Source organism: Cyprinodon tularosa, unplaced genomic scaffold, assembly GCF_016077235.1.
Source record: "Cyprinodon tularosa strain WSP-4 unplaced genomic scaffold, ASM1607723v1 ctg25, whole genome shotgun sequence".
In the NCBI taxonomy this organism is placed as follows: domain Eukaryota; kingdom Metazoa; phylum Chordata; class Actinopteri; order Cyprinodontiformes; family Cyprinodontidae; genus Cyprinodon; species Cyprinodon tularosa.
Window position 1 is genome coordinate 1,876,367 of NW_024038928.1, and position 24,656 is coordinate 1,901,022.

The 24,656-nt window shown below is 40.0% G+C and overlaps 1 protein-coding gene across 2 annotated transcripts in view; it reads left to right on the forward strand.

Annotated features, from left to right (window-relative positions):
• LOC119785492 (hexokinase-1) overlaps positions 1-19,198 on the forward strand; it is a 32,812-nt gene extending 13,614 nt beyond the window's left edge. Inside the window, exons 9-19 of one of the 2 annotated variants that reach the window (XM_038288194.1) lie at positions 85-318; positions 406-710; positions 2,466-2,614; positions 2,739-2,858; positions 4,854-4,949; positions 8,650-8,661; positions 12,099-12,198; positions 12,292-12,475; positions 12,583-12,738; positions 15,374-15,607; positions 18,068-19,198. In XM_038288194.1, coding sequence (XP_038144122.1) covers positions 85-318; positions 406-710; positions 2,466-2,614; positions 2,739-2,858; positions 4,854-4,949; positions 8,650-8,661; positions 12,099-12,198; positions 12,292-12,475; positions 12,583-12,738; positions 15,374-15,607; positions 18,068-18,218 — 1,741 coding nt within the window. In that variant the 3' untranslated portion in view covers positions 18,219-19,198. The remainder of the gene's footprint in view (positions 1-84; positions 319-405; positions 711-2,465; positions 2,615-2,738; positions 2,859-4,853; positions 4,950-8,649; positions 8,662-12,098; positions 12,199-12,291; positions 12,476-12,582; positions 12,739-15,373; positions 15,608-18,067) is intronic. The other variant, XM_038288195.1, reaches the window with a different exon arrangement.
• Positions 19,199-24,656: the final 5,458 nt, after the last annotated feature.

Here is a 24,656-nt window from a genome sequence, read left to right on the forward strand (position 1 = left end):
CCTGACCTTAAGAACCAGAACTGTTGAGTTAAGCAGAAAAATCAAGCATTTCTCTTATTTTTTCGGTAAAAAATGTCCTTTCAGGACTAAAGAAGGGCTGAAGAAATGTATGGAGATCCTGACCAGGCTGGGTGTGGAGCCTTCAGATGAGGACTGCCTGGCCGTCCGGCACGTTTGCACCATAGTGTCCTTCCGCTCAGCAAATCTAATTTCTGCTACTCTGGGAGCCATCCTCTCCCGCCTGAAGGACAACAAAGGAGTGGCTCGCCTTCGCACTACTGTGGGAATCGATGGTTCTCTCTACAAAATGCATCCTCAGTGAGCGTCTTAGATCCCAAGGAGAACTTAGCGTGTTTTTAATACTGTCATACAGAAGTACTATGTCATTCCTCCTTGTTTTGACAGATACGCCCGACGCCTGCACAAGACCGTACGCCGTTTGGTTCCAGACTCCGACGTCCGTTTCCTGCTTTCTGAAAGCGGAAGCGGCAAAGGCGCCGCCATGGTGACCGCGGTGGCGTACCGACTAACTGACCAGGCCCGGCAGATTCAGGAAACGTTGGCTGAATTCAGGCTGAGCAAAAGCCAACTGCTGGAGGTGAAGAAGCGCATGAGAGTGGAGATTGAAAGAGGCCTGAAGAAGGAGAGCCACAAGGAAGCTACAGTCAAAATGTTGCCGACTTTTGTTCGGAGTACACCGGATGGGACAGGTGACCGAAAGAAGTGAAATATCCGCTCCAATTTAGCTACCGTGTTTTCACGACCATAAGGCGCACCGTACTAAAAGGCGCAGTCTCAATTATGTGTGCCATTACTGTATTTAACACACACATAAGGCGCACCGGATTAAAGGGCGCGGGTTTTACATACCGGTACATATCCTCTACTACGTTTAAATACCTGTACTGCGTATTTAAAAATAGAGCGGGAGCAAAACTGAGTATGATTGTGCTTTATTCAAGTATTTATTACAAAGTATTAATCAAACCCATCAAAGTCATCATCCTCTGTTTCTGCATTAAATATCTGCGCTAAATCAGACATGCCAATTTCCCTTTGAGTCACTTTCCGTGCCGTGCAGCTCCTCGGAAATTATGCCGAACAACAGTGCCAGCAGACACGTTAGCCCAAGCATCTACAATCCATTCGCAAACTGTGGCATAACTTGCCTGGCACTGCCTTCTACTTTTCGTGAAATTGTGGTCTCCCTCGGTCATCCATCGCTCCCACGCCGCTCGCAGCCTTACTTTGAACGGCCGGTTCACACCGATGTCGAGCGGTTGAAGTCCCTTTGTCAGACCTCCCGGAATAACAGCAAGCACAGCGTTCATTTGTTTCACCTTGTTTTTCACATCGGCTGAGAGATGGGCACGCATGGAGTCACAGATTAACAGCGATAGTGATGCGTGGAAAAAAGCAACTGGTCTCCTTACATACACCTCCCTCAGCCACTCTTTCATCATCTCCTCATCTATCCAGCCCTTCATTTGCCTTAATAACGACTCCAGCTGGAAAAGTCTCTTTAGGCAAAGTCTTTCTTTAAAAATCACGATAGGCGGCAGTTTCTGTCCATTTGCGTGGCAGCCAAGCACAACAGTAAACCCTGTTGTGTGTATCGCTACAGTGCTGGTCCCCTTCTTCTCCACCGTGTCGAAAGTGAGCGGCACCTCGTCCATGTTGGTGATGTGGCTTGGCTGGATGCGTTTGTTGGTGATGTGTTTGCTGCAGTAGGAGTGGAAGCTCGCCAGCTTTTCATTATAATCCGCCGGACGTTGCTGAGCATGTTCCTCTGCGTAGCTGATAGCCTTCAGTTTAAACTGTGCTTCATAGGTGTGTCTCTTTGCTATTTTCAGAGTTGTTAAGACAACAATGTTCTGCATAAAGCACATACCTGTTCTTTTATACACAATCCACGCCCACACTTCCCCCTTTAACGTTCTCATGGTGGTCTCAACAACGTCCGCAGTAACAACACACATAGGGCGCACCGCACTATAGGGCGCGCCGCACATTTTGAGGGAAGAAAAAATACGTTTATATGCGCCTTATAGTCGTGAAAATACGGTAATAGAAATTTAGTTTTTTTTTTAAGTATAAAAAAAAAACTATTTCATTTTAGCATCTCTCCTAACGTGTTTTGAATTGGTGCTATATAAATAAACTGAATTGGTTAGATGTGTTTACTCAGCACACCTACTGATCCACAGTTTTATCATTTATAAGGTGAAACATCAACTATTATTAACAATCTGCTGAGACTAGAATTGCATCGGAAAGCTACATTTAGTAGATACTGCCACTTATCATGTCCTGTGTGTTTTATTTTTCTAAAAACCCTTTACTACATAGATCTGTTTATGGTGTCTCATTGTAAGCCGAGTGAAACCAAAGGCTTAAAAGGAGACTGAACAGATTCTGCTGGCTTTCAGGTTAACAGAAGCCCTTTGTTTTTTTGTTTTTTTCAGAAAATGGAGATTTTCTTGCCCTGGACCTCGGAGGGACAAACTTCCGTGTTCTTCTGGTTAAGATTCGCAGTGGGAAGAGGCGCACAGTAGAGATGCATAACAAAATTTATGCCATTCCCATAGAAGTCATGCAGGGCACAGGAGAGGAGGTAATGGTTCTATTTTCCTCTACAGATCTAGATCTTTTTTTATGTTTTTTTCTATCTTTATCCTTGCATTCCCAGTACCCACCATTACATCCCCAGTGCATCTAAAATGAGTGCCTTTCTCCAGCTTTTCGACCACATCGTTCACTGCATCTCTGATTTCCTGGACTACATGGGAATGAAGAGCGCTCGGCTGCCTCTAGGTTTCACCTTCTCCTTCCCCTGTCACCAGACCAGCCTGGATGCAGTATGTTCCACCTTCCTCCACCTTTAACACATGGTTACAGGTTCCTTTCAGACCAGCAGTGCATGCTTAGCTAAATTAATAAAATAAGTTGGAAAAGAGTCAGACACCAGTCAAACCAAACACTAGTGATGTAAAAAAAAAATTTATACACTACAGTTCAAAAGTTTGGGGTCACATTGAAATGTCCTTATTTTTGAAGGAAAAGCACTGTACTTTTCAAAGAAGATAACTTTGAACTAATCTTAACTTTAAACAAATACACTCTATACATTGCTAATGTGGTAAATGACTATTCTAGCTGCAAATGTCTGGTTTTTGGTGCAATATCTACATAGGTGTATAGAGGCCCATTTCCAGCAACTATCACTCCAGTGTTCTAATGGTACAATGTGTTTGCTCATTGGCTCAGAAGGCTAATTGATTATTAGAAAACCCTTGTGCAATCATGTTCACACATCTGAAAACAGTTTAGCTCATTACAGAAGCTACAAAACTGACCTTCCTTTGAGCAGATCGAGTTTCTGGAGCATCACATTTGTGGGGTCAATTAAACGCTCAAAATGGCCAGAAAAAGAGAACTTTCATCTGAAACTCGACAGTCTATTCTTGTTCTTAGAAATGAAGGCTATTCCATGCGAGAAATAGCCTTCATTTCATTCCCTACACACCGTTGTAGGGAAGATTTCCTACAACGGTGTGTACTACTCCCTTCAGAGGACAGCACAAACAGGCTCTAACCAGAGTAGAAAAAGAAGTGGGAGTCCGCGTTGCACAACTGAGCAAGAAAATGAGTACATTAGAGTCTCTAGTTTGAGAAACAGACGCCTCACAGGTCCCCAACTGGCATCTTCATTAAATAGTACCCGCAAAACACTAGTGTCAACAGAGGCGGCTGCAGGATTCTGGGCTTCAGGGCAGAGTGACAAAAAAAGCCATATCAGAGACTGGCCAACAAAAGAAAAAGATTAAGATGGGCAAAAGAACACAGACATTGGACAGAGAAAGACTAGAAAAAAGTGTTGTGGGCGGATGAATCCAAGTTTGAGGTGTTTGGATCACAAAGAAGAACGTTTGTGATACGCAGAACAAATGAAAAGATGCTGGAAGAATGCTTGACTTCATCTGTTAAGCATGGTGGAGGTAATGTGATGGTCTGGGGTTGCTTTGGTGCTGTTAAGGTGGGAGATTTGTACAGGGTAAAAGGGATTCTGAATAAGGAAGGCTATCACTCCATTTTGCAACGCCATGCCGTACCCAGTGGACAGCGCTTTATTAGAGCCAATTTCATCCTACAACAGGACAATGACCCTAAACACACCTCCAAATTGAGCAAGAACTATTTAGAGCAGAAGCAGGCAGCTGGTATTCTATCGGTAATGGAGTGGCCAGCACAGTCACCAGATCTGAACCATTGAGCTGCTGTGGGAGCAGCTTGACCGTATGGTACGCAAGAAGTAGTACCGGTAAGTGTGACTTTTCAGGAAAACAAAATTTTTTGGGTGACCCCAAACTTTTGAACGGTAGTGTATCTATATATCATCAGCCGATACCAATACAGGGAAAATACATTAATATTGGCAAAAATATCAGCCATTCGATGCATCAGTCTAGCTAGACTGTCACAGGATCTGGTGCAACAGGAGGGTATTTGGTTATTTATTTGCCCAAAAGAAAAAATTAAAACAGTTTCGAATGTTTATTCTGTATAACTTGACAAAATGCATGCATACAGTTTTTACCTGCATTCTTTAAAATTATGTAAAAAAAAAAAAAAAAAAAATATATATATATATATATATATATATATATATATATATATATATATATATATATATATATATATATATATATATATATATATATATATATATATATATAGATGTTTTTGTGTTTATATTCTACATCAATTAGGGCAAGTATGCAATTATACTAAAGTTTGACATATCCCAACATTCTGTATTTATTGTATGACATTCAGTACTTTGTCATCCTCAGGGTATACTGGTGACCTGGACAAAGGGCTTCAAGGCTACAGACTGTGAGGGGGAAGACGTGGTGGAGCTTCTCCGAGATGCAATCAAAAGAAAAGAGGTGATGACAAACAACGACAATGTGTAGATTGGAAATGCATGGTTCGAAAATCTAGTGAAAAACAACCTTAAATCCATAGAAGAACAGAAGAAAATCACAAGAAAATGTATGTGATTGGTGCGCTTAAAAAAGAAAAAAGCCCAGTTCAGTTTATAGCTGGTAGATTGCTCACCACCAGATGAGCTTCTTTTGTCATAATGGTGGAGAAAAGCTCCAGCATGAGGCAATAAAAGTTAGAAATAGGAGCCATAAATGTTGAATCTCGTGGACCAAACCAAATCTCATGTAAACCAGAGTTAAACAAACCTAAATATTCTGCCTTTCAAGCTTTAAACGTTGTTTATGTTCAGCCTGGCAGCCTTTGGTCTGCAGAGCGGAGGTTTTACCCTGAGGCCAATTTAAATTGTCTATTTTATGCCATTCCTACGGACTACTACTTGATTTTTTATTTTATTTTGTGGTTGCATTGTCAGATGACAATTAATATAAATACAGTTTATGAGTAAATTTGGAAAGATGAATACAACAGACAGTGCCCTATGTAATGATTTTTGTTCCATTATTGTTTTAATCAAAGACCACTATGTGTTAAAGGAAATTGAAAAAAAGCAAAACAAAAAATAAAACTTTAAAAAACGACTTTATCAAAAACAAGATTTTAGGATTAACTTTACTATTTTCATTTTTTTATTAAGTTATTTTCACTTTTTCAAAGCAGAAAAAAAGATGTTACAGACACTGTATTCTCAAAATGTCTTTTTTCAAACAACTTTTTTTCAGATTGAGTTTTTTTTAGATCACATTCTCTTCACTATGGATATGAATAAAAATGTTTGGTGATATCGTCCTGTAAGCCAATAGAAATTATATCTTCGCTTCTCAATCGCTCTCAGAAGTGAAAAGATTGCGATCTGTACATGCAAGATGAAAATAATGCAAATTACAAAACTCTACTTCAAAAGCAGAAATTTGAAAAGCAAAAAATATGAAAAGAATTCAAACAAAATTGGAGCACAAAACTGTAAAGAAAAAAATCAAATAATTTGAAAAAATAAAAATACTTTTTTTTTTTTTACATTAAAAGCATATTTCTTGCAACAATAATGGGACAAAATTAACTCCATAACTGTGAGGTCGAGCCGCGGTTTTCAATGTTTATCAGTGTGGAAGCACCAGATTATGGAGAGAAGCAGAGAAAGGACCCCTGAGCCACGTCTGCCCTGTGGGTGGAGGCGGGTTTAGAACCAAGTTCTTAACAACCGACTGAGAGATGCTGCTAAAGGTATGAGCATCAGACCGGATCTGAGGTGATGACACTAATAAATTTAACTGAGAGGAATTAATAACTCATTTATGTCTGAAACTATGAGATACTCTACAGTTATCAGCTCTTTATCCAAACATTCTTCATCTGTGTAACGGCAACCCACAACTTAAGGAAAATTCCAAATTTGTATTTTTTTTTTAATTAATCTATAAAGGAACATTTAATATTGGTGAAAATAAGGTAAATGCGATAGATTATAGCAAAGCAAAGGAACAATACTTTACAATGACAAACAAAATAACACAGTACAGTGAAAAATGTACAATGTACAACAGTTGTAGGGCTAATAAATAAATAAATAATATCATTAATGTTCACAACAGTGATGTCAGTGCATAAAATCACATTCAAGTTTTACTTCTTAATCTAAGACCAATCTGATAAATTGAAATAAAAAAAGAAAAGTTACAACACCTGATTTATTGGTGATAAATACAAGAAAACTGTCCTGCAGTGCTTCCGCGGCCCACTAGGGGAGCACAACCCCACATAAAAGACCTCTGATGTAGAATAATGAATAATTCATGTTTGATGTTTTACATTATTAAGGTTCTAGAGTACAAATGCAGAAGGATTATAGTATGTTTCATTTATAGTTTTTAAGTAACCGAGAGCTCCGCTTCTATGTGTGAACCTGTTTGTTCCAGCAGAACCTTACCTATGCCACAGGGTCTGATCACTGTGGAGCAATCACAGGTGCTGTTTTTGGCCTAAATGATACCAATAAGGCTGAAGTTGAATGTTTTCCTAATGCATAATTAGAAGGTAACAGATTTATAAGCTAAACTGGACCTCCAGCAGTTGAAGAGCACTTCCTGGTTTATTCTGCTTTGAGGCATCCTTTAATCTCTGCATAAGAAATAAATGAAAGTCTGGTTCATTCCAAGCCAATTATAAAGAAATAACGGATGGAGGATTCTCCCGCATAGAGTCGAAAATCTATATGGATATACATTTTTTTACTAAAGAAAAAATCTGTTGTGGAATCAAGAGCAGTGACATTACTGAGAAGAGACCAGGGGCTAAGAGAAGAGATTTGATTTTTCACCCATGAAAAAGATCCATTTGTTCAATGGTACTGTTTACAGGAGTATAGTCAGATTATATGTCTATAGAAAAGGACTAAAAACCATTTAATCAGGATAAAATGAGGTCATATTCACCAGGAGTCTGTTCTTATAGTGTTTAGATAGTCCTTTTAGAGCCTAAATAGAATTCCAGCACTGGGTGAACTAACATAAACAGATGTGGCGCCATCTGCTGGTAACACCGGAGAACTATCAGAAATCTCAATGGTGACAATTGAGGCAGCTGCTCAATAGAGCCCCACCATCCTGCATGCCTCAGGGTAAAGTGACATCACAGAATGGTGGAGAACCAACTGCTGTTAATTAAATAGATCAGGCTTCAGCAACTCAAAGTTCGTGAAAATCCTATCCAGATCGTTCTATCGGAACATCAGGGAGAAACGCAGAGGCATTGCTAATGAGCCCTGAATTGAATCTTATCTTGAGTAGTTTCTGTGTTTGTATTTATACTGATAGAGTATTTTAGTTCATGATCACGTGTACCATAAGAAGGAGAAACAGAGCAGGAGCCAAAAGCTGATTTTCCTCATACTGCTTCGTTTTTAAGATTCTTCCTAATCCAGCCCAGTTTCCTAAGCAAATGGCTACTGGGCCACTTTTTCACATCATGTTAACACCCCGGATAAACAGGTCATAAACTTGCTTTTTTTTTTTTTTTTTACAAAAACTCAAGAAGCTTGGGCATGCAGGTGGAGCAACGGTTAGCGCACACGACCCATGTGCGGATGGCTTAGTCCTTGACGCGGCCGACTCCGATTCGAATCCAGCCTGTGGTCCTTTGCCCGCATGTCTCTCCCTCTCTCTCATACCCCCTTTCCTGTCAGCCTACTGACAGAAAAACGTGCAACTAGTGCTGCAAAAGAAAAAAAACATATAAATATTAGTGTTGCGCCGATGCCATTTTTTGGCCCCGATACCTGGCTGTGCAGTATCGGCCGATACCGATGCCATAATAATGTAAAATAATTTGTCAAGCTGCTGCCTACCTTTGTGAAGCAGGGAAAAATCTAATACAAAGTGAAACCAGTAGAATTTTTTATTGCCTACCAGGAGTGGGTGACAATTGTTCAATAAACTTATGGCTCTCAAAATGGTATCGGTGCCCTATTTGTTGGTACTCGCCGATACCGATACCGATACCACCATTTTAGGGCAGTATCGGGGCCCCGTCCGATACTGGTATCGGTGCAACACTAATAAATATATCTGCTTCTTGGGTGGGGATGTGCAGAATGTGTAAATGTTGCCGTTTAAGAGTTTTATAAATTGATCTTACTTTCTTTAGATTGAAGAACCAGTAAGTATAATCTGAGAGTAAATCGCTGTCTGACAGGTAAAGCAGTGCGGGGCTGGACTGCAGCAGTGTGCGGTGAAGCTTGTAGGAGCATGCATTGACAGCTGATAGCGGCAGAGCTTCTGGATGGCGGCAGCTCTCAGAGGAAAGCTTGCATCATCTATCGTCAGCTTGTCCCAAAATGTGAATAACATGCATTGTTGCCAGTGTGGCGTTGAAAAGTAATCAGCCCTCAACACATTTCCATTCAGGCGTGTTCTATTGAAAAAGGCAGCCTAACATTGCTTCTATATAATGCAAATAAAAGATGATAAGAAGAATAGAAATCATGTAAAATTAAAACAGTCTGATGAGGAATTATTCACCACTAAAAGTATTTACTGTATCTGGTTTTCTGCAGAGATGGAAACATCAAGTGGAGTTATGATTAAAAAAAATCAGTAGATAATTCCAGTAGAAATTCATGTAAATATCTTTGCTGTCTCTTAATAACTGTTCTACTTGGGTTTTAACAAAGTGCATGGCAACTTAAATTTGTCATAGCAATGACAGCAAATATAAAGTCAGAAGTTTGCTTTTGCTATATTCACGTCTGCACAAGCCAATGGCTGGAATCCGTTAACCAACTACAAATAGTCGCAGCATTTAGCTCACAGATAACAACCGAAGGAGAAATGTTATAATTCTGCATGTGTTAAATAACATTATTAAAACAAAAACATATGTTCAACAGAAAACAAAAGTGTAACTGAGCTGTAGTAGAGATGCACGATATTATCGGTATGTTATCGCTATCGGCAGATGTTAGCTCACCGACATAAAAGGCGCTGTTTAGGTATGACAGAGTTTTAGGGCCTTATTAGAGTTTTCTTTATTATGAATCAGAATGTGACATCACTATAATTATGTTATATTATAATAATAATAACAACGTTTTAATAATATAAGAGTGAGGTCATGTAACAAAAAATTAATTTAATAAGACAAAAGCTTCAATAGAGTTACCAGCCAAGATGACCCAACCTTCAGTCCAAACAAACCATTTAACTATTAGTGAGAGTTTGTAGGCTACTTCTTTGATCTTGTAATATGGCATTATTCATGTTATATAACAACTTTATTCTTGTAATGTTAACACATTAATCTCATATTCATTTTATTCTCATAATGTAATGGCTTTACCCTAGCCTGACGTAGTCCGACTCAATTCTAGTCCGAATATGAGTCTGATGCTGCTCCATAGAGCTGTGATTATGGGGCGTGTTTCGAACGAACCAGGAAAAAAAATGCCTCTGCACTCAATTGGATAGACCTACAACCAATAAGAGCAATGGAGTGCGTGACGTATGTTAAGCGGCGCATAGTTGTCAACAAAAATCAAAGCGTGCAGTTGCACGCCTAGAATAAGAAGATGAGCCTTGACCGCGTTTCTCTGTTCCTCTTTTAAAATTAATTTGCTGTCGATATCTTCTAGAACAGACCTAATAGCAGAATCTACTCACCTCAACTCTCCAGCGGCAGCCATTGTTGTTGTCACCCAAGCGCGCTTTGGTGACGTGGTTGATTACGTTACTGTTGATTATCTGTCCATCATCGTATAAAGCCCGCCCTGACAATTTAATTGGCCCGCCAGATACTGTGCGAGCATACTCGCGCTACTACTGAGCAATGCCAAACCGAACTTCCCGACCTCAAACGTTGTGGGCCAATTTTTTAGATGGTAACATTATAATATAAATCTCATGAAATGACACAGCTGTAATTTCGTAATGTTACAATGTTAATCTCGGAGTAATAGGATTATATTCTTATAATGTTTGCGGAAACTTTCTTGTATGAGTTAATATTTTTAATGTTAAGACTTTATTCTCATAATGTTACGACATCATTCTGGTAACCTTACAACTTTAACGTCGTAATGTTACGAATTAATCCGGCAATGTTATGACTTTATTCCTTTTACAACTTTACTTTCACAATATTATGAGAAACTCTGATCTCTTAATGTTTTTACTTTAATCTTCCTTTTTATGACTTTATTTTTCTAATGTTATATTATTTTGGTATTTTCCCATTTTTACATTTTCTAATATATTGAACTGATTTCTGACTTTATTGTGGTGATACCTTAATCTCACAATATTACAACTTTATTCTAGTCATTTTACTACCTTGATCTAATAGACCCAATATTATGACTTTATTTTTGTAGTCTAAAGAAATATATCTTGTAGTTTGACTCTGCAGCGGCAGCAGGTGACATGCATCCACCTGATGCATGAATGATTCTGCCACAGTAGTGATGCTGAAGTAAAAATGTCAGCGGTGTGATTGTTTTCAGAAGCAGATAACCAAACTGCGCTGCAAAATACATCTAGAAATAAGTAAAAAAATGTCTTAAATGAAGTGTATTTACCCTTAATTTGAGCAGGCACATAAGATGATCTGCCAATGGAATGAGTATTTTTACTCCTAAAATAAGATAATTAGATAATATACACTTGAAATAAGACAAAGCAATTGTTTTTTCTTATTGTAAGTGTAAATTGTCTTGTTCCATTGACAAAGTGTCTCACTTACCTCCTGAATTCAAGAAAAAACGCACTTAATTTGAGCAAAAATGACTTATTTAGATTTCCATTTGCAAAGACTGCTCAGCAGCAGCAATAGAGGCGGATGCGTCAAACTTAATTACCGATCACAAAAAATCCACTATTCCAACTGTTATATTTTAATTAATGGTGACCAGGAAGGTAAGGAGAAAGTTAAATGACCAGGTCAATGTTGAGGGACAGCAGTGTCTTCTCCAAGCTTTGGACAAAGCAAAAAAAAATACAGCTCTTACCAGCAGAGGGCGAAATACATTACTTAGAAAGAGTGGAAAAACTGCCATTTTCAGTCTTTTTTTCAGAGGATTCCAGAGGTTTTTGGAATATGTTGTCTTTCCATTCAGCCTATAGTCTGAGATATTTTCCCAGCGTAGCCACCCTCCAGTTGTCAGACATTTAGAGATCAAATATTCTGCTCTGCAAGCATCCTAACCCCTACACCATGGATAGACATAAACTTTGAACTTATGAATGACGGAAGTGAATAAAAGTTTCTGTCTAAGTGGATTTAGGGGAAAAAATTATCAACATATCTGATTTTGGCAAAAAGTCCAATATCGTGCATCCCTAGTTAGGAGTCACTTAGAGCTAGATCTAACCTATGTCTCTGAATGATTCGGACAAAACGAAAAGTTTAGGGATGAAATATTACAAATTCGTCAAGTTTTCAGTGTCATTATGTTATTTTCATGACATAAAGCTAGTCACCGTTGATAGGAGAGAGATAGAATAACATCTATTTAGGTAGAAGACAGAGCAGCTGATGTTTTACTCCTAAATAAACATATTTAGCTGCATTTCAGTCTGTGACCGATTCTGCTGGTCCTGTAGGAGTTTGAGCTGGATGTGGTTGCCATAGTGAACGACACCGTGGGAACCATGATGACCTGTGCTTACGAGGAGCCGACTTGTGAAGTGGGGCTGATTGCAGGTGAGTTAACTTGTTCTGAAGATTAAAAGGATTCTAAAGGGGAAACTGTTGTGTTCAGTGGTTTTATTCTACTGTTGCTGTGTGTGTTCCCAGGCACAGGAAGCAACGCCTGCTACATGGAAGAGGTGAAGAACATTGAAATCGTGGAAGGGACTGAGGGCCGTATGTGTGTCAACATGGAGTGGGGGGCGTTTGGAGATAACGGTTGTCTGGATGACATCAGGACAATGTATGATCAGGCTGTGGACGAGAACTCGCTCAACGAGGGCAAACAGAGGTCAGGTTGCTAATTTTAAAGTTCCTGTCTCATAAACTTGCTCCTTTTTTCTGCTCATGATTAAAATATTGCTACATTGATGCTAACTAATCTCTTTTGCTCCTCAGATACGAGAAGATGTGCAGCGGAATGTATCTGGGAGAAATTGTGCGTCAGATTTTGATCGATCTGACGAAGCGCGGTTTCCTCTTCCGAGGACAGATCTCAGAGACGCTGAAGACACGGGGCATCTTCGAGACCAAATTCCTGTCTCAAATAGAGAGGTGAGTCCGTCCCTTACACATCTGTAGATCCTATTCAATCACGGACATCTCCCTAAACTCCACCTTCATTGACAAAAAGAAAAAAATTATCCTTAAGTATTTATTATGGATCTATTTGCTCTTTTGCCTGCTGTATGTTTCATGAAGGGGGCCACCTGTGGAGCTGGTTTATATTTGCCTTTTGTATCTCTGCCTCTGTCTCCTTGAAGCCCAGTCGACCTCATCAGATAGACGCTTACAGAGGCTGTTTCTGCTGGAGGTTGCTTCCTGTTAAAAGGGATTTTTCCTCTCCACTGTCGCTACAAGCATATTTCGGAGGAATCCTAAACCGCCCCCTTAGCAGTAACCCCGAACTATCGAGTGTCACTCCCAATGAAGTGTATGGGAGAATTATCCTGCCATAATGCAAGAGCACATAATTTCAAATTGAGAAAAGAATTTCATCTTCTTGCACTCAAAACTTATAATGCTCACACTCAAAACATGCGCTCTCTCTCAAATATTTTCTCTTCTCTCTAAAATCTTTGTTTCTTCTCTCAGATTTAATGCTTCTTGCACAGATATTATCTCCTCTCGCTTGCCTCCTTCTCTTCGCGCACAAACCTCTGCTCGAGTCTCAGTTATGCTTGCAAACCCGTAGGCTCTGCTTGCTGATTTTTTTGCTCTCTCTCAGATTGGATTGGATCGTCGCCTAGCAACCTTTCCAGCCAATAGAACGACAGCCTCGGGAAAGGGTGCGCTTGTCTAACTCTACTGAGTGTGCCTGTGATAAACCTTACCGACAATAAAAAGTCTTTTTAATTTAAAAGCTATGCATTTTCAGACGTGACGTGATGTGAGCAGAAAACTCCCGCCTCAGAGTTGCTCGTCAGAAAAAAAAAAAAAAAAGTTTGCTAGTCAGGGCAGATGCTAATTCTGCCTCCAGCAGAAATTAAGTGACTTTTCATTGGTGATTCTTGAATCGGCAATTTATTTTCCTGATTGTTGTTTTTTTTTCAGCTTCTTATTTTAATAGCTTTTAAATTAAAAAGCCAATTTATTGTCGGTAAGGTTTATCACAGGCACACTCAGTAGAGTTAGACAAGCACACCCTTTCCGAGGCTGTCGTTCTATTGGCTGGAAAGGTTGCTAGGCGACGATCCGATCCAATCTGAGAGAGAGAGCAAAAAAATCCGCAAGCAGAGCCTACGGGTTTGCGAGCGTAACTGAGACTCGAGCAGAGCGCTGTTTGTGCGCGAAGAGAAGGAGGCAAGCGAGAGGAGAAAATATCTGTGCAAGAAGCATTAAATCTGAGAGAAGAAACAAAGATTTTAGAGAGAAGAGAAAATATTTGAAAGAGAGCGCATGTTTTGAGTGTGAGCATTATAAGTTTTGAGTGCAAGAAGATTAAATTCTTTTCTCAAATTGAAATTATGCGCTCTTGCATTATGGCAGGATAATTATCCCATAGAAGTGACACTCACAGTTGTGTAGAGTGCCTTGATCGAAGGTGGGGGGTGTAAACATGAATGGGATGGGCTCTTGCCTCTCACGGAAAAGTAAAGCAGTTCTGTGAAGAACAAAGCGGAGTGTGTATGACGTCATCCGCGCGCCGGACTGGAGTTGTGACAGGCAGCCCGGGCCACAGGCGACTACGCTCTATTCCTTCTATTCATTTGGCTAGCTAATCTGAATCGTTTAATTCCATCTCGAGAGCGAGATCATCTGTGGTAGTAGCACTAGACATCTTCCAGGCATGTGAGTAAAACTAGCAGCAGTTCAGCGGACAGGAAGAATGAACGGTAGCCGGCGCACGCGGATGATGTCATGCACACTCCAAAAAATATAAATATAAAAAATATAACCGCAGATGTCTGGAGGACAGTGATTCGCCTACATGTTATGAATGCTGGCGTACCATAAATGATAAATTATTAACAGTTTAGTTTGTGCCTTCAACTCGTTGCTCATAGGAAGACGTTACTTGGATATAACCTAACGGAATATCTTCAGAACAGTTCTAAATGACACAAAACTCTGGGCGAGTAGATGATGTACATGAGGTAATAACGTAAAATTGGGGGAAAATGTAAAAAAAACTGTGTTCCATTTTAACAAATAAAACAAAAACAAAAAAACAAGAAAACAAATTGTTGCCCTTGTCCAGCAGACCAATAGAAATGCGACTTGATTTTGGAAAACTCAATTTCAAAAGAATGAAAGTTTTAAAACTCAATCTGAAAAACAGAAACAGAAGAAAAAAAGTACTTTTAAATTTGTTAAAAAAAAAAAAAAAAAAAAAATATTTAAAGTTAAACATTAACAATGTGTGAAAAAACATTTAAATATAACAAAATCTGGGGGGAAAAAAATAGAAAACAAGTTTTAAAAACATTAAATTTTAATTTCTGGATTGCATTTTTTCTTTCAAATTTCTACTTACAAACTCATCCTTTGCAACAATAATGGAACAAAATTCCCTCCATAGAGTTTAGCTAAAGCCAGCATTCAGTCAAAGCACCTACATAGTAATGAAAAGAAAGGGAGACGCTGAGGTGTTGGATTACCTCAGCCTGTGGGAACAGCTGACAGGTATCCGGTGACCCTGCCGCTGCTGCAGCCTCTGTCCCTCACTCCGCTCCTTTTGTCTCTGCAGCGATCGTCTGGCGCTGCTGCAGGTCAGGGCGATCCTGCAGCAGCTGGGACTCGACAGCACCTGTGACGACAGTATCATTGTGAAGGAGGTGTGTGGAACCGTGTCCCGCCGCGCTGCTCAGATCTGCGGAGCCGGAATGGCTGCTGTGGTGGATAAGATCCGTGAGAACAGAGGACTGGACCACTTGGACATCACCGTGGGTGTGGACGGCACGCTCTACAAGCTGCACCCACAGTAAGAGCCGCGTTACAGTCACACTCAGAGGGATGTCTGGATGGAGATCATGGACCCAAACCTTAAATCAATGATTTACTTATTTCCCATAAACAGAAAGGCCAACATTTTATTCCCCTACTTAACGTTGCAAACCATTCACAGATTTGTCTCCTATAGAAACCAGGCTAATTCAGCTCCTTGCCAAAGTTCCTTTCACTCTTTAGTCGTGATTCTCAGGTTTTATTTGATTTGAAGTGAAAAACAAGAAAATTAAGATGGAAAGCTTAAAGTGGATGGAAATTCTTCCCTCTTAATCAAAATTTGAAAAGTAGGGAGAAGGTGGTGGAGATGCTCACTGCAAGGTTTGGATGGAGATCAATGGTTGTGCCCATGGACGTACTTTAGGAGGTGGACAGAGGGGACATGTCCCCTACACTTTATCAAAAGTCTGTTTTGGTCCCCTCCACGTTTTACTGTCCTAAAACATTGTCACGCTGCAGTAAAAACAAAATTGTGGAGCACTAGGACCAAGCAGAAAACCGCAGCTCAAGCTGAAGCCAGCATCCCTGAGTTTAGACTGCCCACAAGCTCCTGATTGGCCCACCGTCTTTTCGTGTGTGATTGGCTGTCACTGCTGTCACTCCTGAGAAGCAAATTTAACAAATATCTAAGGCGCCATTAAATCCGGTCTGTGATTGGATGGTCAAACACGCTGAAGTTAGTTATATTAAAAAATACTTACGTCCCACCCCACTTCTGAAATCTAAATTTCATCCATGGTTGAGCCCAAATTCAGGGGCTGCTTCTTTATCGGACGCATCTGTAGACTGATTACATCACAGTACGGCCACAAGGAATTCCAAATGCAAGAATCCTCCTAAATGTGTCAATCCTTCATGAAACAACATTACCCATGATTCAGTGCGGCTGGAATCAAACTGGCCAAGCTCAGGGAGCAATGCTAGACGACGGTGGCAAAAATCATAATGAAATAGAAATAATATGATACCAAATAAACTTTTTAAATGTTTTGAGATGAGGTTTGTTAAAATATCTAGATAAGTCATTCTTTCTTAAAATAAGAGCATTTGTTCTTGAATTGAGGAGGTAAAAGAGACATTTTGCCAATGGAACAAGACAATTTACACTAAAAACAAGAAAACAGAATTGCATTGTCTTATTTCAAGTGCATATTATCTAATTATCTTATTATAAGAGTAAAATTACTCCTTCCATTGGAAAACTATCTCATTTACCTGCTCAAATTAAGGGTGAATACACTTAATTTAGGACATTTTTACTTATTTCTAGATCGTTTTTGCAGTGCACAGCCTTCGCCTCACTGCTGGGTTCAACGCTGGGTGGAAGTTTAACATATAACTCATTCCGATATTATCGAAACATTAATCTACGGCTCATTTAACTTTCATTTGTTACTCAATAGAACTTGGTTGAAATTAAAGCTAAGCTTCAAAGGGAGGTATTTTTATTTACCTCCCTTTAATGAATGAGAGATGAATGATTAGCTCATCTTCACCTGCCTGCAAGCACAGTGTTGCAGTTGGAATCCAGCCCCAAAAAAAGGATTGTATCCTAATATTAGGTTCATTGGCTTCTCTTAATTCTGGTGTGAGTGTGTGCATGAATGGTTGTTTGTCTCTGTGTTGGTTTGCGATGGACTGGCGACCCGTCCACGGCGAACCCCGCCTCTCGCCCGTAGAGAGATGGATAAAGGCACCTAGCCTCGTTAGACCATCCTGATCTCGCGAGCTTTCGATGTTTCACTGGCTAATCAGTCTGGAGACTCTCCGTTGAAGAAAATTTCGAGCCGTTCACCAAACGAACGTCCAATCAGCGTTGGCTTTGAGGCGGGTTGAGGTGTGACGCAACGAGAAGCGCGACATTTCAGTCTAAAGAACATGGCGGCTTTAGCCGATGAAACTAGCGTTAGCGTGGCTATCGAGCAAGTTTTATCGGAATTACAGAGTATTTCTTCACTGAAAGAAGAGCAAAACACTGCTCTGGAGGCTTTTCTCAGAGGAAAAGATGTTTTTGCTCTTCTCCCAACTGGTTTCGGCAAGAGTAGCCTGGCTGTTAGTACGTCATATGCTTCGTTGATCTGATTGGTTTATTTGGCCTGTCTATCACCAACATAGGCCAATCAGCTAACCAGTATTTTCGCCCCTTCCCAAAATTACTTAAACCGAAGGTTTCCAGATGGATATGCGGAGAAAATCCATCTGGCGGAGTCAGGTTAAGAGGAACCAGCACCCCTTGCGAGCCCGCTTGGTATAAGGGTGATGGAAAATGGATGGATGGATGGCTTCTTAGGTCTATGCTTCATGCTGTCAGAGTTGCTAGGCGACCAGCAATAATGGATCAAAATTCCCTCCATAGTCTCCCAGCATAAAAAGCTCTATCCCTTTCTTATATTCTTAAAGTCTCCGATAATCTTAATGATCTTTTTTCTTCCTACAGCTTCTCACGGATCTTCCACCAGACAGTAAAAGAACTCGCCCCAAAATGTGACGTTAACTTCCTGCTCTCTGAGGACGGCAGCGGTAAAGGAGCTGCCCTCATCACTGCCGTGGGCTGCCGCCAGAGAGAGCTGGAGGCCCAGCAGCACTGAGGAGCTCTGTCCTGTCCGTGCACCTCAGTGAGCTGCTCCTCCTCCGCTGAGATTTCTCCTCCACCTGCAGCCTGAATCCTCCTCCCCTCATCAGCAGCCGTGACTCCAGCTCTGCCCCACCTGCAGCCAGAGACAAGCTCCATGCATAGTTTGAAACCTGAACATACAGATGTCTATAATCCCCCAGAGGCTTTATTGTTTCCCTGTTTGTACATTTTCCTGTAGTATCTTGTTAAAAGTATAACTTAAACCCCTTAGGTGTGCAATATTACTGTGTCGCTAATTTTATTTTTATATGGAGGCAGATATTTAACTGTTTATACAGACAGCCACTTTAAATCCAAGATTCTACTGATTTGTTTTGCACCATTCACAAGCTAACGTGTGCACTTTTTATATGAGGGCTTCAACAGCAGCATTACATGTAATTTACATAGTAAATCCTGATTGTCTTTGAATAATGAAACTTGTTTTTAACAGGTTGAAATAACAGCTTTATAAAGGACTGGCTAAATTAGGGTCAAACACAAGAGTCACGGCTGCCCGGGTCATCGCCGCTTTATGTGCTACGTGCTGAGGCTACTAACCTGTTTGTGTATCTGTCATTGTTGATTATTCCTAATGAACCACATCCTTTATTCCTCAAAGGCGGACAAAGGTAGAAAATGAAAATGTTAGAGTATATTATTGATATTTGTTCTTTACTTTGGCTGTTGTGACGAATCAGAGTTTTATTCCTTGTGTGTGCAGAGAATAAATGTTTATGGGGGTCCTAACCAGAGAGGATTTAAGAGCGCTTTTGTGTGTGTAGTTGTGGCTGAGTGTCCTGCTGTGATAACCTGTAGCTTTTCCGTGTTCGAAGCTCTGTGGAGATTGCATGCCTTACATCAACAGATACGTATTATTTTTACTGCCTTTATAGATCTGTGACCAACACACCCACCTACAGCTCATTAAATTATATTCTGTTGTGGAGTAAATTCTGTCTTTTTCTTTTTAATAAAGAGAACAATGAATCTACTACTAAATATAAGGCTTAAAGGAGAATTCCGGTTTTTAACACTTTTAGCCCATTTTCTGTAGTGTCCAGGATGAAATCGAATGATCGACACCAAAATTTTGACAATTGGTCCTGTCTCTGCTTTTTGGCTCATGCAGAATCCCCCCCTGGCTGCTTCAGAATGGCTTCCATTGTGCATGTCCGATAATGTCCTTAAAACAACCTTAAACATTCTTTTTTTTAAATATGCTACTCACCGGGTCGTCAGCGCTGTTCAATGACGTTCCAAAAAAAGTTTCGTGAAGAAAAACCGTTCCTGTCTTGTTTTATTTAGCATTTTGTAAATCCCAGAACTATTTTTTACGATACATCACAACCGCTTATAAACTTCCGCTTCCCGTTCGAATCTGAAGCGTTGCACACTCCAGACCACTAGTTGGCGACAATGTCTCTATATACTCCTCCTCAGTATATTCCGGTTCAAAACGGTATCCTCTACCGTCAAACTCAAAGTCCAATATGTCCTCCTCAAGAATCCACCTTTCGTATTCCATTTTCAGAGTTTTTTAAAGTGTTTAACAGAGACGTTAGCACCTCGACGTCGGAGTACACAGAGTGAAGCGAAAAGACTACAACTAAGTGTAAACAGGCCCCATTTCCGTTTCCGGTGGCGGAGGGATAAGTTTATAAGCGGTTGTGATGTATCGTAAAAAATAGTTCTGGAATTTACAAAATGCTAAATAAAACACTACAGGAACGTTTTTTCTTTACGAAACTTTTTTTGGAACGTCATTGAACAGCGCTGATGACCCGGTGAGTAGCATATTTTAAAAAAAGAACGTTTAAGGTTGTTTTAAGGACATTATCGGACATGCACAATGGAAGCCATTCTGAAGCAGCCAGGGGGGGATTCTGAATGAGCCAAAAAGCAGAGACAGGACCAATTGTCAAAATTTTGGTGTCGATCATTCGATTTCATCCTGGACACTACAGAAAATGGGCTAAAAGTGTTAAAAACCGGAATTCTCCTTTAATGAACAAACGCCAAACCAAAAGGATGGATGAGCTCAGGTGGAAAACTGAAATCTTCTCAGGGTCCCTTATTCAATTCAATTCAATTTAGTTTATTTATATAGCGCCAAATTCACAACACATGTCATCTCAAGGCACTTTACAGTTCAACCAGATCATACTGTCAAATTGATTCAAAGTTTTCTATCTAAGGAAAACCAGTTGATTGCATCGACTTATTGACTCGAATACAATCCCTCACACTAAGCATGCTTGTAGCGACAGTGGAGAGGAAAAACTACCTTTTAACCTCCAGCAGAACCAGGCTCAGTGTGAGCGGCCATCTGCTGAGGCCGACTGGGGTTCAAACTAATTATCAAATTCTGCTGCTGTTTGGGCTTTTTATAAAGCTATAGTTAAGAGAAAACACTGGAGGTGTGATGCTAAAGCCTTTGAAGCCATTTATTTAGGACATAATACGTTCAAGTTTTAATGTAGGTTATTTATATAAGCCCCAATTTACAACAAATGTCATCTCAAGGCATTTTAGAGACAATTCAACAGAATCATACAGATTAGTTCAGTTTTCTATCTAAAACCAGATAGAGTTAGGAAAACCAGCTAATTGCATCCAGCCTTTAGCTCAATCCCCAGACCAGAGCAAAACTAAGTAACATTTTTACCTTATTATAGCCTCCTCTAAGTCCTTGAGATTGTAGGGCAAGTTTATTTGTATTCTTCCAATACAATTAAACAATAAATACCTGGAATAACCTCTGTTACTTTTTTACTCCTGTTTTTATAGTCCTTTTTATATGGTTTTACCCAGTTTGAGTTAAGAGTAGTAAGTAACTTGCTCCGAGGAAAAGAACCGTAAGGGAAGTCCCGAGGAGCAACTGTTTTCAAAGGGACATAACTTGCTCATTTAACAAGCAGATGTTAAATAAAAGAACAATAAAAGCAAGTAAAGGAAAACATGATAGAAGCTCATCTAAATGTTTAAGATGACTGAGAGTTCTGTCATCTTCTCCTATGGCTCTGGCCAGAAAACCAGGCTTCGAGGTTACTGTGCCTTCCACCTCGGTGTCTGTACCTGGTCTCGTTCTCTCGTTTAGATGAACAGCTTTACTTTTTTTCTTTTTTTTTGTTTTGTTTCATCTTTTTATTGTCATTGCACTGTCACAAGTACAGAGCAAAGAAATCCAATCTTTGCCTTTAACCCATCCCCGGGGAGCAGTGGGTTGCCATCATGCGGCGCCAGGGGAGCAGTGTGGGGTTAAGGATTTTTGCTCAGGGACCCAGAGTGGCAGTCTGTGGGACTCGAACTCAGAACAAGCTCTATCCCCTAACCACTATGCCGCCACTCCCCCATCAGCAGCCCAGCATAAGGCCATTGCCATCAATAGCCACTCACCTCATGCTGTGCTACCCATAGCTGGTATTTTTGGGGGTTTATTTTATTTTATTTAACCTTTATTTAACCAGGAAGTCCCTTGAGATTGAAATCTCTTTTTCGAGGGAGACCTGGCCAAGACGGCACACCAGTTAAAATACAAACAGAAATACAGCATAAACAAAATCTCACATAGAGGAAAAGACAGGTCACATACGGCAGTTACATTTTTGAATTACATGACATTTTAACATGGCCTTAAATTCATTCAATGGGACTAGATCATTTAAATGGAGCAAGTTTTGCAAATTATTCCAAGACCATGGAGCAAAGTAAGAGAAGGATTTCTTCCCCAGCTCAGTAAAAACCCTTGGAACCTGGTAAGAGCGCCACCTGGTGGAACGGAGATGAAAATGCCTGGAATTTAGCTTGAGGAGATTACATAAATATGCCGGCAATTTACCCAACATGGCCTTGTATAGAAAAATATACAAATGAAGTTGTCTACGTAGACGGCCAGCCTACCAGTTCATACAGCGTACAATGATGAGTACGGGAATAGGAGTTAGTTAAGAAGCGCAGAGCACTATGGTACACAGAATCTAATAGATGGAGAGTGCTAGAGGCAGCATGCATGTAGACAACATTACCATAGTCCAAAACACTTAAAAAAGTAGCCTGCACAAGTGTTTTTCTGGCTGACATGTTAAAACAAGTTTTATTTCTAAAATAAAACCCCAGCCGTAGTTTCAGCTTTTTTACAAGTTTTTCAACATGAACTTTGAAAGAAAGTTTGTTGTCCAGCCAAAAACCTAAATACTTATATGAAGAAACATTTTCAATTAAGTCTCCAATTAATGTGTTAATAGTTATATTATCTGGGGATTGGGAACGAGCCCTTGAAAACGTCATAAATTTGGTTTTCTTAGTATTTAGCACGTTTGCACGTCCTTTCCAATGTTATTTATGAATATAGAAAATAAGATGGGGGCTAAAATCGAACCTTGAGGAACACCCATAGAAATTTCTAAAAAGTCTGATTTAAGACCATCTATAGAAACACATTGCATTCGCTCTGTAAGATAGTTTTTGAACCAAGTAATAGCTGTGTTTCCTATGCCAATGTTGACAAAGTGGATCCAGCAACAAACAGAAACAAGGATGGAAAACTGAAGCAGAAGTGCCACATCTGCCAGCCTCCGTCAGTGCTTAGAGTGATTGATTTTTAGCGTGCCACTAAAAAATATGGAAAGACTAAATCACCCTATGAGGGGAAATAAAAGGTTTACTGGAGAAGGTGCATAAAACTTACAATTTGCAGTGAAAAGGCTGCTTTACATTAGTTTACATTAGACAATATGCAATACTATCCTCCTCTTCAGACATTGGTAGTGATATGTGAGTGACAGAGCTTTAGCTTTGTGGTTTGCAGCTCACGACGGGCAGTCTGGCCCCATTCAAAACCATCCCCTAAACACTAATTCTGAGCACTAACCCTCCGTATACTTGTTCCCATGGAGGCTCTGCCATAATCAGGGCTGTCCCAAACTACTTAGTGGGTAGGGTGAGTGGAGGATTCAGCCCTTACATAGCATCAGTGCAGACTGACTGGTAATTGGTAGCAGGTGCAACAGCAAACTAATGATGGAGGACACCTGTATTTAAATCTACGCTCCACTGGTTTGCTGCATAGTATTACACTGACAGAAAAGGGAAGGTGTTCTTTAAAATTGTTTTATTTGACTGTTTCAATGTATTTTACAAGAAAGGGGCAAATATTTGACTTCATGTTAGCCCAGTGAACAGCTTTTCATGTGTTTGGAAGATAACAGAGCTGACGGATCAATGCAAGCACTCAAACGCCTCATCTAAGGTAAGGGAGAGTGGGAACGGCTGCCATAGGTTTAAGATTTCTATCAGTTTCTCATGGGTTATTTTTATTAGAATAACAATTTTCATACATACCAATACATTTGCAAGATAAGGAAGCTTAATGTAAAGCAAGTAGCATTCCGTTGAAAGGAGTTTGTCAAATGTTATGGAAAGAACAGAGGTACAGGAATGCACGTGGGGCCACTCTGTGTTGCCATAGCAACCACTGCTGTCCACCGGAGGGAAGAGGGCGTTGTATTCTGATGTATACCCCCCACCTTCAATCAAGGCGCCCTCCGCAGCTGACTGCGGGACTTCATTGGGAGTGACACTCGATAATGAACGTGGACAAAATGGTTGGCACTTCTCATTTAATGAAAGAAAAATGGTCACAAAGGTCACAGGAATAACTTCAATCTGACAAAAGTCATAAATACAAATTCTATGAAAATTATTAAATGAAAGTCAGACATTGTTTTACAACCATACTTCAGCAGAATTATTGCTACTATTACTACCGCTGAAGATAGAAAAACGCCAGGGCCAAAAATCATTCCCAGTCCAGAAAAGCACATTCAAATAAATTAGTTTTTATCAAAAACACTTATCATTTATTTAAAAGTATGTAATTATTTGATATTTAAAGTACGTTCAGAAGTTTGTATTCTGAATTTGACTGGACTTTTCCTTTAAATCCCAGCTGGTAACACAAACCAAATGGTATCACCATTTCTAACCCTCGACTCATGACCTGACTTGTCAAGTCAGCCGTTTAACAGAGGTGGGTTAACTTCAGCCCCCTTCATTGCATCAGTCCTCATACAGAACTCACAAAAACACCTAAATTCCTAATGCTTTTAAAGCTACAGTGTGTAATAATTACAGGGATATACAGTCAGAAATGTAATATATTATACATAACTATGTTATTTATCATCATCTACGAGCTCATCCTCTTAACCTTAATATTTGCGTTGCCTTAGAATTCGTTATTTATAATTACATAGGAGCGGCTCTCGCAGCCATGGAGGCAGACATCTTTGCACTACGGCAGCGCAGAGCCAACAAACTAGCGATTGCGAGATCGCCCATTACGCTCGAAAGTAACTAAGGCAAGTTGAGAGAGATGAACTGAGACGGTACTGAACAATAGATACTAAAT